The 12986-nt window shown below is 33.3% G+C and overlaps 1 protein-coding gene across 1 annotated transcript in view; it reads right to left on the bottom strand.

Annotated features, from left to right (window-relative positions):
• Window positions 1-11785, bottom strand: part of OTOGL (otogelin like) — a 203801-nt gene extending 192016 nt beyond the window's left edge. Inside the window, exons 1-2 of the mRNA XM_051962480.1 lie at window positions 11427-11785; window positions 1588-1686 (exon numbers count right to left, since the gene is read on the bottom strand). Coding sequence (XP_051818440.1) covers window positions 1588-1686; window positions 11427-11505 — 178 coding nt within the window. The 5' untranslated portion in view covers window positions 11506-11785. The remainder of the gene's footprint in view (window positions 1-1587; window positions 1687-11426) is intronic.
• Between the last annotated feature and the right edge of the window lie 1201 nt (window positions 11786-12986).

Below are 12986 nucleotides of genomic sequence, written 5' to 3'. Positions count from 1 at the left end.
CTCCAGTAGAGCCATCCAGAGGCACCTCACACACACATTTGGAGTTGCAAAGACCCAGGTTTAATTCAACCTTAGATACTTACTAGTAGTAGGACCAAGCATAAATCACTTAAACTCTCTGTTTATCTATAAAATGAAGGGATTGGATTTCCAGTTTTTTAAGACTTCTTCAAGCTCTAAATCTATAATCCTATGATCTTTCCATTTTACACATGAGAAAAATTAATTCCCAGGATGGTAAAATGACTCTCCAGAATTATGTAGTGTATGCTGATATAACTAGGGATCCATTCCATGCCTTGACTCCAAATCAAGTGCTCTTGCAGTAAACTCCAAACAATGAAGGCTAGTCAATGAAAGAATAAATTTCTCCAGTATCTATTCAAATGCAAACAATACTTCCTAACAATATGGTTTGTTCCCATTGCCTAATGCCAGTGACCTAATAGTGCCTAATCTTAAATTAAACAGATATGAGAAATATGTTTTAATCAAAAAATTTATATAAAAATTTAAAATCTATAATATCAAGTTGTAGTCAAATTCAAATAAAAGGATTGCTTTATCTGTACTGTTTCTTCCTCATGTGTATCACTTCACTCTTACTACTTTACTCTTTCTGGATGCCATCCCTATTCACTTGGATGGCGCTAAAGAGGCAGTTAGGTGGGATAGGGAACAGAGCCAGAAAGTCAGAAAATCGGTATTCATTAGGTTCATAATGCCATATAACTTCTACAAATTTCTTATAATTTCTTAGAAAGATTCCATTTCATTCATGTAACATAATGTGCATTAATAGTGTTTCCAGGTCTTTGCTACTATATAAAATGTTCTATGTTGATTGATTATTGATTGCTTTTTTAAGCTTCAGATCTTCATCTATCAAAAGAGGGAATTAAACCAGATGACTTCTCTGTCTCTACTCTTCTTTCTCACCCTGCCCATTCTCCATAACTTTTTCTTTGTAACAGCAAAAAGGTTCCAACACTGATTTGCATCAGATAAAGTGAGATAAAAGTAAGATAAAAAAGGGCTCAGAGCTATTAACCATTGTAAATATAAGCCACTCACAAAAATAAAATAAGCATATTGAGCCAATAAATCTTGGATACTGCTGTTTTTAATCAAATAGGCTGACCTTGTACAAACTTTAGCCTTTTCATTTACCAGTGATGTGCTACTTTCATGCTCGGAAACTCAACCTTCCTTCCCCCAATTCATTCAAAACAATGACAAATGAGCATGTTATGGGGTCATGATCAGTCACTGGCTCCAAATAATGTCTTGCTTGTAAAAATAGGTAGGCAATTAGTGAGAACCCAGGTTCAAAGCTTTGGCTCTGTCTAAAGTATAAGAGTAGCTTGTGAAAATAGAGTGGCAGAAATGAGAAAGTAAGTACATCTATTTACTGTTACTTTGGTTTTTAATTTACCTTAAATTACCCAGCTTGAATTGAAGAGTTTTCAGTAGATTTACATTATGATTGCCATGTAGCTGTATGGATGACTACTACTATAGCAAACTGTTCCATAAATTTTCCCTCAATTAAGAAACTGGATTCCTCTGCATATCTCTAAAACTTACCAATCTGGCACCTTTCCCCAAGGGCCTGAAATATCTGACAGTCACATGTACCAGCCGCAGAACAGAAAGCCCCATTTAGGCATTCATGAGGGCAAGAACCTGCAAATCAAAAAATAGTTGACTTCTGGAATGCATCGCTTCATATAAACACAATAGATCAAGGTTTAGCTTAGGCTAAACTTAGTCACTGTTAACTCAAACAGAACCCTGTTCCACTATGGTCTCTGACTAAAACAGTTAACCAATAATGTCCCTCAGTTCATTTTACAGTGTGTGCTCCAAAAAGCAGGAAGAGAAGCTTGCAAAGCTCAAACTAATGTGGGAGCGAAGGTTAACCTCTTCCAAGCAATTGAAAGGTCAAGTTCCCATGTAAGGAATCCAAATCCCAGTTGACAAAAACCAGAAATATACAAGCTGCTGATGATTCTGTTGACAAAGCTTGGCAGGAATTGTTCATATATTCATCTCTTCCTCAGAACTTGATGCAACATTAAGAAATGTCAACTAGTGATCAGATAGATCAGTTATGAAATCCCATTTAGAAGTTCTTCCCCTTTCCTTTCCCCCTTGCAAAAAAAAAAAAAAAAAAATGCCCTTGATCATCACTTCCCGAAAAATATTATTCAGGAAAATAAGAATCATTGGGAACAGAAAATTTCATAGCCATCCATCACTGGGATATGAAAATTATTGTAATGTTGATGCTTTGATGTTAACAATCTATATTTTCCATTTAAAGTTTGTATATTATTCCTTATGAAAAATTTAAAATAAAGCAAAGATCAAAGTATTTTTTTTTTTTTTTGTCAAGAAAACTAACATGGCCCTAGGGGACTGGGCTAACCTGCAAGATTCTAGAAACTAAGCCCTAATTTTGCTTCTATTTAATGGGTGATCTCAAAAAATAAAAATAAATGAGTCGGTTAAAAGCTATCATTTGTATCTACTGAGAACAGGACAAGAGGGAATAAGATCAGATTACAGTTGGAGGAATTTAAGTTACTCATCAGGAAATGCTATTTAAGAATGGTGAGCCACCAAAATTTATCAAATCAAAGCAACTTGTTCAGTTTTCAATGCAGATTTTAAAAGAAAAGGATAGATAAGTATATTTCTAGCTTGATTTATGCACAAAACTTTCTACAAGCAGGGGGATGGACTTGATGATATCTTGAATTCCCTCCCCTTATGGTCCTATAATGCTTCTATTTTTATAATGGGGAAAATGGTCTAAATAGGTGGGGCCATTAATCCATATATAAGGATTCCCAAGGACTGCATATTGACTTTGTTTTAAAATGAAATGTGATCTGTTTTATTGTAATTTTATTTATTTTGTTAACTGTTTTCCAATTACATTTAAATCAAATTTCCCAATGTAATTTTCCAATTACATTTTCCCCCAATTACATTTTAATCTAATTTGAGCTGTACTCAGAAGATTTGCCGACCCTGCTGCCCATAGGCTGCCCATAGACACCTCTAATTTAAACACATTTTAATTGAGGAAAAACTAATTGACATAATTATGCTCATAAATACTGATACCTGATCAGGATCTTTTTGAAAAGTGAATATAGAACCAGTCTCAAATCCCCTCCAAAATGGGTTGAAGTCCTAGCATAACCCACAATGGTTCTGTGATCCTTAACAAGACCGTTTGTCTCCCAGTGTTCTAGGCAAATCTTTAAGACAAAATTGGCAGAGAAGTTGCCAACCTACTTTGGGAGAGGAATTCTCCTGCCAAGAATCTCCATGCCAATAATATCAGAGCCAGTCCTTACCACATGTTCTTAAATCCATACATGTTTTATCTTTCAGAGAGACATTTTAGAGATATACTTATAAATTATTCTAAAAATTAATACCTTTTCAAATGGATCAATGCTTCAAAATACAAAGAAAAATAAAAGTCTGCACAAAGGATCCCATGAAATCAATGAAACATAAGCTTCTCTTCTTAAAAATGAAAGTCTTTGTCCAATTTTGTTACTTATATCAAATAATAAACTTGAGGGCAAAAGAATAAGGAGAATTCAAAGCTCAAGGAGGAGAATATCTCTTCATTGTTAAATAAATCAAATTTCAGGCATCTCTGAAAATGTGTAATATCTGAATTCCAGCCTTTGAAAACAGAGGGTAGATAAAAGAAAATGCAAGGTGGCAACACTTCTGAAAAAAAAAAAAAAAAAAAAAGATTCTTGACAGCCAGTCATTTTTTCTTTTCCTGAATAAGGATCATAGCTGTCATACTATTTTAACCAAGTTACTAAAAACACAGAGTACTCAGTGAGAAAGGTATTTAAATGGTTACTCCTCTGTCTACTCTGACTCAGTCCCATCATAGGCTAAATGGGAATAGTAAAGAAACCAAATCTGTCATTATATTGTTCCCTGAAGGAGGACATTTTGGGAAGAAGAAAAAAAAAAGATAAAACACTGACCTATTGATTGACTCCTTCCTTGAATAGAGGCTTCATAAAGATAATTCCTTGAATCTGACTCTTCAGACTTTGAAATAGAAAAAGAAAACAGTGAAATAATTATACCTCCCAATTATATTACAGGTTTCTGAAGATATCAAAACACATCCTCTTCTATTACCTAGTTTAGCTAATTCATAATTCATGATGTGTAATTATCTAATTATGTTCAATTTCATGATTACAAGTGATGATATTAATGATTAGAAAATTCTGAATTTGGAATCAGGGGTCCTTAGCACTTGAGTAACTATGAAGAAGTTCTTTATTCATGCTGAGTCTCAGTTTCCTCATCTATCAAATGAGAGCTGATGTAGAGTAAACATTATTTAAATGTTATCGATATAATTATCATTATTATATCATCATAACTATGTTTTTCTGGGTACTCATTCTGTATAAAACCAAAGCTCTTCAATGTGGCATGGTAGAGTTAGAGAACACTGGAATTGCATTGGATAAAGTACTCATTCTAGAGTCAGAAAGACCTGAGTTCAAATTTATTCTCAGACACTTATTAACTATGACTGTGGGAAAATCATTTAACCTCTGTTTGCCTCAGTTTCTTTAATTGTAAAAATGAGTATTATTATAGCATCTACCTTTCAGAATTGTTGTGAGTATCAAATAAAATAATGTTTATAAAAAACACAGCACATGTCTGGCATATAGTAGGTGCTATATAAATACTTATTCCTCACCCTTCCCTCCACAAAGTGTATTGCACTTACAGTCAAGAGATACCAAGATCTGAATTATAAATCAAACTCTTACTAGCTAGGTGACCTCAGACCCATGGGTCATTTGTTCATTTTCCTTTTTCCAATTTCATCTCTAAATGCTTTGATCCTGATATAATTTCACTGTGTCTCTCACCAAGATTTCTATAAATTCATTTTGCCCTTCATTGCTTTTTCTATTATACTCTAAGAATGAATGAATGAACTGAAAAAGATTTATTAAGTGCTTTCTATGTACCAACATGTTGACATTCCATACTAATTTTGCCAGAGATAACTCTCTGTTTATTAAAGAGATCCAGTATTTGCTGGATAAGGTAGTTTACAAGTTCTTTTGGTCTTGCCCTTGCAGCAGTCCATTTAAATCTCTCATTGACCAAGGCAGGCTAATAACTCTTTTAGTCCATAACCACTACACTGATCAAAGTTCTGATAAATAAAAGGTAACTAAACATAAACAAAATGTCTCGGTTCTAAAATTCATTCTAAGATGAAATCCAACTTTGGACACACTTCCTTCTGCTGGAAGGATTAAGGTTTTAATGCCTTGGTTTTAGGTTTTTTTTGTTTTGTTTTGGAGAGGCAATTGAGGGGGAAGTGACTTGCCCAGGTACACACAGCTAGGAAGTATTAAGTGTCTGAGACCACATTTGAACTCAGGTCCTCCTGATTCCATGGCTGGTGCTCTATCCACTCCTCCATCTAACTGTCCCAGTGCCTTAGTTCTTAGAAAGTACCCTTTAATCCTCTTCACCTCCCAAATATCAAACTCCACAATTCCGGGCTGCTTAATAATTAAGGGCTACTATATTACTCTCTACCTTAAGTTAGAGTCAGGACTCCATTAGGTGAAGAAGAGGAATAAGAACCTTGCAATTAGGTACCATAGTGGTGAGACTACTGGACCTGGTGTCAGAGAGACAGGAGTTCAAATGTGACATTAGACAGTTTCTAGCTGTGTGACTCTGGGCAAGTCACTTAACTAACAACCTCTGTCTGCCTCAAGTTCTTCAACTGTAAAATAAAAAGCACAATAGCACTACTTCAAAGGATTATTATAAAAGTCAAATGAAGTAATATTTCTAAAAAGTGTTCAAATAAAATATTTGTAAAATAGCATAGAATTTGTCATATAATAGGCATTAACAAATATTTGTTTCCTTATTCCACACTTGGTCCTCTATCTACTATACACTGAGGCCTCAGTGAAAAAGATAAGACTCCAAAAAGCCACAGGTAAAAATCCCAAAGTTTGTAGTTTAGAATTCTGACTTTCCTATAAACTTAGCATATGACCTAAAAATGCTGTATAATAGGATTTCCATGTTGAACAAACTGAAGACAATCACTCTCTTCTTGTTTCCTCTGGGAAGTTTATATCTATATATTCATGTTCTATTACCCCCTAGCCATTTATTCACCAAAGTTTTAAATATCAAAATTTGAAGCCACAAAATATAAACATAGACAATTAAGATAGTTCTGTCTATCAATAGAAACTCTATGCTCCAAATAACTTGGCCAATGCTTTTTTTCCCTTTTGAATTCACTATGGTGCTGCTCACACTATTCCCTATTCCAGAAATACCCTTGTCTCTTACTTTCCATCATTCTTTAAAGTCCAATAAAAAGTCAGTTCCTGTATGATCCCTCCTCTAATCTCGTCAGTGGGAATCTTTTCCTTCTCAGCCCTCATATAGCAGCTTGGTTTTTTCTCATTTATTTAGTCAATTATGTCCACATCATAGTACAATTAAACTTTCAGATCTATAAGGAAAAGGATCCACTTTTAGTCCAGCTTTGCTTTTCCCCTAATAGTTCATATAATACTCTATTATTCGTTGAAATGAGTTGAATTTGAGTTCACGGTACCATCTTGATATGTTTGTGGTTCAGAGGATCCTAAAACTAAATCTAGAAAAGATCTCAGAAGTCATCTAACCCAAACCCCTCATTTTAAAGAAGGAAAAAAAAAAAAAAAACTAAGCCCAGGAAATTAAATTGACTTATCTAAGATCACACTTATCTAAGATCACACATCTCATTCTGAGATGAAAATTGAACGTAACTCTAATTGAGGTAGCAAGGTATCATACTGGATAGACTATTGGTTTTGGACTCAGGAAGATATGAGTTCAAATCCTGCTTCAGAAACTTAGTAACTGTGTAACTTTACCTAAATCACGTAACATCTTTCAACTTTACTTTTCATCTGTAAAATGAGGATGGTAATATTACCTACCTTCTATTGTGGTCATGAGGATTAACTGCTATATATAAAGTGCTTTGAAAAGTTGAGGGTACTATATAAATATTAATTGTTTTTATTATGATATGACAAATTCTCTTTCCACGTACCAAATGGCCTTTCAGAAAAAATAAAATAAAATAAAATTACTTCCTAGAAAAGAGCAGCCTCCACCCTGGGAAACCACCATAGGGCATAACTATCCCATTTGCAAGAAAGTATTTCTACTCTTTCATTGTTCATTGTTTCCTTAATTACCAGACTATTTCTGAATCTTTCTTTCCATCAGTATCTGACTATCAGAGCTCTGTTTTCCAAGAGCATGTGAATTAATCAATAGGGAAACTGTGCAGATAAGTCCTATAAGACATTTTGCTCCAAAAAATTAAGAATTGAATATGAGTTTGAGAATTTTAGCCAAGAATCCATAAAAAAAAATCTTTGCCTCTTCCACCTTTCTCCTGCCCTGTTGTGAGTCACAAAGACTTCATTGTTGAAATGACAGTGGAGTTCCATCAGGGAGGGGACTATTTCTCAGCCTTTTTCTGGATTAGAAGCGTGACCTACCTACCTGGGCTGCAAGGGGAGATCTTTTCTGTCGAATTGCATTAAATTGGTTTCTGAAAGAAAACAGAAAAGATCTTGCATAATCACAGGTCCCTAAGCAACCTGAACAAACCTTTCCCAAGAGAGAGCTGCTGTTTTTCCTCTTGATTTCCATCATTTTATCAAAGAGGTCTTTCTTGGGTTAACATTTAAAAGGTCGACTGGGAGGGAGGAGAGGATTTGAGGACCTGGCGTGGGGGGCTGGAGCCGTGTCATTTTACAAAATTTGAGATCGTCCACAAAACTCTCTTGCCTCTAATATAAATCCCCTGTTAGGGAGGAGCCTTGTAATGGGGATAAAGGAATTTTTAATTTTAGGGTAAAGCTGTTGTACCAATGCTGAGCCAATTCTGTTCCCATGACTTTAGAGAATGTTGTGGGTTAATAAATATTGGATTCTAAAAGATCATTTTTTTCCCAAATGGAATTTAATTCTTTAGTTTTAGCCTCAAAAACTTAATTCAAGAATCAATCTAAGTAGAGAAATAAAATTATTGATGGTATTTGTAACTGTGAAATCCAACTTTTCACTAAAAAGTTCAATTTAATCTAGAAATCACATTTTGTGTTTCCTGTTAGAATCATGTTTTTCTCTGAAGGGTATTTAAGTCATTGAACTTATCTTTTTAAACAGTGATAAAAATGTGGTTTGTTCTGTGCCTGGGATAGTAGAAATGTGTACTCTGCAACACATAACAAATGAAGAATTACAAGAGAAGCAACTGATCAAAAATATTCATCAGGTATTTATTATGTACTATACACTATAGAAGTACTGTAAAAGATGCCATTTAGGAAATATATGTGGCCCATCATATAGCAAATGGAGGGATAATTGTTAAGAAAGTGTGATCTGGGGCAGCTAGGTGGCTCAGTGGATAGAGCAACAGCCCTGAAGTCAGGATGATCTGAGTTCAAATCTGATCTCAGACACTTAGCACTTTCTAGCTGTGTGACCCTGAGCAAGTCACTTAGCCCCAATTGCCTCAGCAAAAGAAAAGAAAAAAACAGAAAGTGTGATCCACTGGTATGCATTTGATGTTGAGTGCTAGAGAGGGGCTCAGTTTAGTGAATTCTCTAAAATGGATTTATTAAGGATCATATCCAAAGTTGGGGAGGCACAGATAGATTGCTACATACATGCTACACACATCTATACATGTGGTTTAATAGTGATAAACACATATCAACAAATCCCTCAATAATGGGAGAGAAGGGACACAATCATTGAAAGTAGCTTAAAAAGAAATGCCACTATCAGGCATATACTTCAAGAAAGTCAAAAGCTGGAATCAAGATCGAATATATGCCCAGGATTTTTGGCAGCACTCCTTAAGGATGCAAAAAAAAAAAAAAAGGAAACAAAGTAGTTATTGATTGAATAAGAATTGATTTTTTAAAACCCTGCAACTATGGCATATAAAAGTAATGGAATGTTATCATGCAATAAAAAATGACAAGTATGAGAAATTGCAAAAAAGAAAAATAAAAACTGCTATAGCTTAGAATAATCAAATAATTAAAGAACTGAAAAAACAATATTTACAGTGACTACAATGATGTAAGTTAAAGGTCACTAAGATTTTAGTGACTGAAAACCAGTGATAGTTCCAGATAATAAATAATGAAACCTTCCTTCCTCCTTATGGTGGAAGAGGGGAAAGGGGAAAACTAATAGAATAGAACATTGCATACATGGTCAAATTCAGCCACTGCAAAACACATTTTGCTTCATTGTTTTCCGTATCACAAAAGTATGGATTCCAGAAATGATTATAATGTGTTTTTAAAAAATCCTAATAAGTGTTTTTGATTAAGTGAATGATATTCTAAGATGCTATATTCCCAATGTCCTTTTCTATTTGGAATTACCAAGAATGTCTCTTTTGAAATTGTAATAAAGAGTATCATAAAGCACTGGTTCTGGAGTCCCAAGACCTTTGTTCAAGCCCTTCTTATCATTTTGTTGGGTTTCCACTTCTTCAGTTGCAAAGTGAGAAGTTTTAATCAAATGACCTCTGAGAGCCTTTTTAGCTGTAAATCTAAACTTCTATGACCCTATGTTGTTTGATTTCACAAATAAGCAAAGTAATAGCTATTGATTTTTAAAACATGGGGAATGGTTTCCAAGAAGTATTTTTATGTAGCATTCCTTTCTTAGAATTACCTGATTAATTCTGTCCAAAATTAAACATGTAAATTTAACTTTACCCAATCTAATCAGTTTGACCTTTAAGCTTGCATAAAGGAATAATACTCACTTTGATGCTCTTGTCAAGATGGATGATGCAAAGAAAGATCTTCCTAAAGGAAAAAAAAATGCAAAAAAGAAAAAAAAAAAAAAAGGAAATGGAAAGGGAAAAGAGAGAGAGTGAGAGAGAGAGAGAGAGATGGAAATGATTCCTTGTTTCTTCTTTCCTTTTTTTACACCCCTTAATAGGATATTATTTTAACTACCTTCTACAACTGAGATTGCACTTTGGTTCTTCATTATATAAGGTGTATAAAGTGGCATATTTTTATATTCCTTTTTTAAGCATGAAAGAATACATGCATCAGAAAACAGATAAATATCTATGACGTCTGAAGTTACTTTTAGATCTAGATACAGATATGTTCTGGGCCTTTAAAGATGGAAGTGAATACATCTATAAGGTAGAAGACCCAAGGCAATGATTTTCAATGAAAATGGAAGGGGATTTATTGTCAGAGAACCTAAATCCAAACTCTACTTTTACTTATTTCCTGTGTGACCTTGAATAAGTCACTTCCTATTTGTAGTCCTCAGTTATCTCAACTGTAAAATGAGAGAGTTGAGTACAATGACTTCTGAGACCTCTTTCAGCTCTAAATCTGTGAATGTAAATGATCTTTTGTAGCCCATTGATTTTTCCCTCTGCTCTATAGGTCCAATGTAAATATATATCAGTTTTCTAAAAGAAGAGAAAAAAATCTAACACTGAACATGAATGTGTTTTTCCTTTGCCATTATTTTCAGGAAAAAAAAATTAAGAAATAAAATAATTTTGAGCATTGTTTAACAATTTTAAGAGCTATCTTTCTTAAAACATCCCATTATAACTAGAGTAGAGGTGCTAAAAAGAGACATATATATTTAATTGCCACACATTTAAGTTAAATTTTTTAAATTAAATGTAAATAGCTCTTAAGAGGCAGCATGTTGAAATAGCCATAGAAATTAAGCCTTGTAATAAGAAAGATCTAAATTCATCTCCTGTCTTTGACATGTACTGACTATGTAATTTACAGGCAGACTGTTGAACCTTTCAGTATCGGGCAACTCTCTAAAAGTATAAGTTAGAGATAAGTTGTTGATCTATATCATTGAAAGAGGTTTTCACACAAGGAGTTCCCCCACACAGTGAAATCTCAAGTCTGGACAAAACCAAAAAAAAAAAAAGAAAAGAAAAGAAAAAAGTTAAACATGTTATTATTGTAAAGCAATGAAAATAAAAAATAAATACTACAAATAAATAAATAAATGAAAATAAAAACTACAATAACCAAAACAAAAACAAACAAAAAAAAATCTCCTGACAATAAAGCAAAAAAGAGGTTTATGATAAGAATGACAAGAGAAACTGAGGTCTAATGGTCAAAATGAGACATCATACTCAGAGGAATTTTATACTTTTTTTTTTCCTATCCATTCTTTGATTTTTAAATCATCTTTGAAGTATAAAGGGAGATTCTGATTATTTACAAAACAAAAATAATACAATAAAATAAGATAATCCTTACCTTGCAAGGAAAACAGCAGGGTGTGAATGATGAAAATACACCAAGGTATCATTAAATTGAGTTTTCCCACAATGTTCATTTCAGTTCAGCCTCTCACTCAGAAATATATCCAAAATGCTGGCCTTGGCTATGAGGGCATTTTAGAGTTCTCTGTCTTTGTGGTGTATTTAAATACTTTAAAACATGGATATGAAATAACACAGTAAATGAGGGGAAAAAACAAAGAACTTCCAAGACCCCTTACTCCACACAACTTCAGAACCTTTTGAAATTTTGCCTGCAGTGTCTCTGGCTGGGTGTCTCTCATTAGTGATGCATGGTGACTCTTTACCTAAGCCCGTATTAGTTACACACACACACACACCTGAAAATCTTTTCCTTTTTTTTTTTTTTTTTTTTTTTTACTGAATCAATCTTTTATAACTTTTGAATGGAAAAAAAAGTTATTGATTCTTCATGATGCAATGATAATTCATTTCTGTGGGTTTTAAGCACTGCATGAATAAAATACACTGTTGTCTTTAAAAAAAAAAATAGCTTTAAGAAACTTTTAAGTTCATTTCCCGATATTGCTTTCCTAAAATACTTTAAGTAGCTTTAGAAAGAGGCTAAGGAGAAACTAATGCAAAATATAACATGTAGTCAAAGTGTCTCTGTAGTGTTTCTTTACAGCCTCCATCAGTGAAACATGAAGCCATTAAAAGAGACATGTCAATCATTTTTATTTCAATACTCTGAGGATCTGAAATTTTGTCTCACTGACTCTTTCATGGATACAAAGTAGAATTCCTTTATGATGTAATAGGAATTCTTTATCTTGGTGGGGAAAAAAAATCAACTCATTTAACTTTCATCTAAACTTCTACCCTGTATCTCACTTTTCCATTGTTTAAGACAAATAGCGAAATAGCCACTTAATAATCCTTTTATCAGTCATTCTTTTCTGGGAAGCTCTTAGAATTTTACACATAAGATGTCTATATAGTATTTCACTATGGGATTTCTACAACAAGACAACTCTAATTGAATATTAAGCACAATAGAGTGAAATATATATATTTCCTCTTACTGGATTGATTTTTCCTGAATTATTATTAATTACATTTTATACATGAGAACAAAGTAAATAAATAATTAACCCATTTTCACACAGTCCTTTTATACTCTGACACAATTCTAGATAATGAAATATCATTCTCCCTTGCAAAACACTAGAATTTGTCTCTTACTTTTCTTCAGTGGTTGCAAAAATTTTTTTCAGTGAAAGACTTCTTTGCCTTCTAAATTTTTTTCATAAGGCATAATCATGATTTATATAAAATTTCCTATGCACTTCCATACATCTCAAAGCCAACTTTTCTTTGCTCATCTTCATGTATCATCACTATCTACCCATGTCACCAAATATATAAATGTAAATAATTACTAAATTTACAAAAATTAATTTGAAAATAGTTGATGAAATTGTGATATTTTAATGTAATTAAATGTTATATCATAAGCCATAAGGAATATAGAGAATTTAGAGAATCATGTGAAGACTTAGCAACAAAATCAGAG

Source organism: Antechinus flavipes, chromosome 5 (assembly GCF_016432865.1).
Source record: "Antechinus flavipes isolate AdamAnt ecotype Samford, QLD, Australia chromosome 5, AdamAnt_v2, whole genome shotgun sequence".
NCBI classification, from domain to species: domain Eukaryota; kingdom Metazoa; phylum Chordata; class Mammalia; order Dasyuromorphia; family Dasyuridae; genus Antechinus; species Antechinus flavipes.
This window is presented reverse-complemented; position numbering and strand designations above follow the sequence as displayed.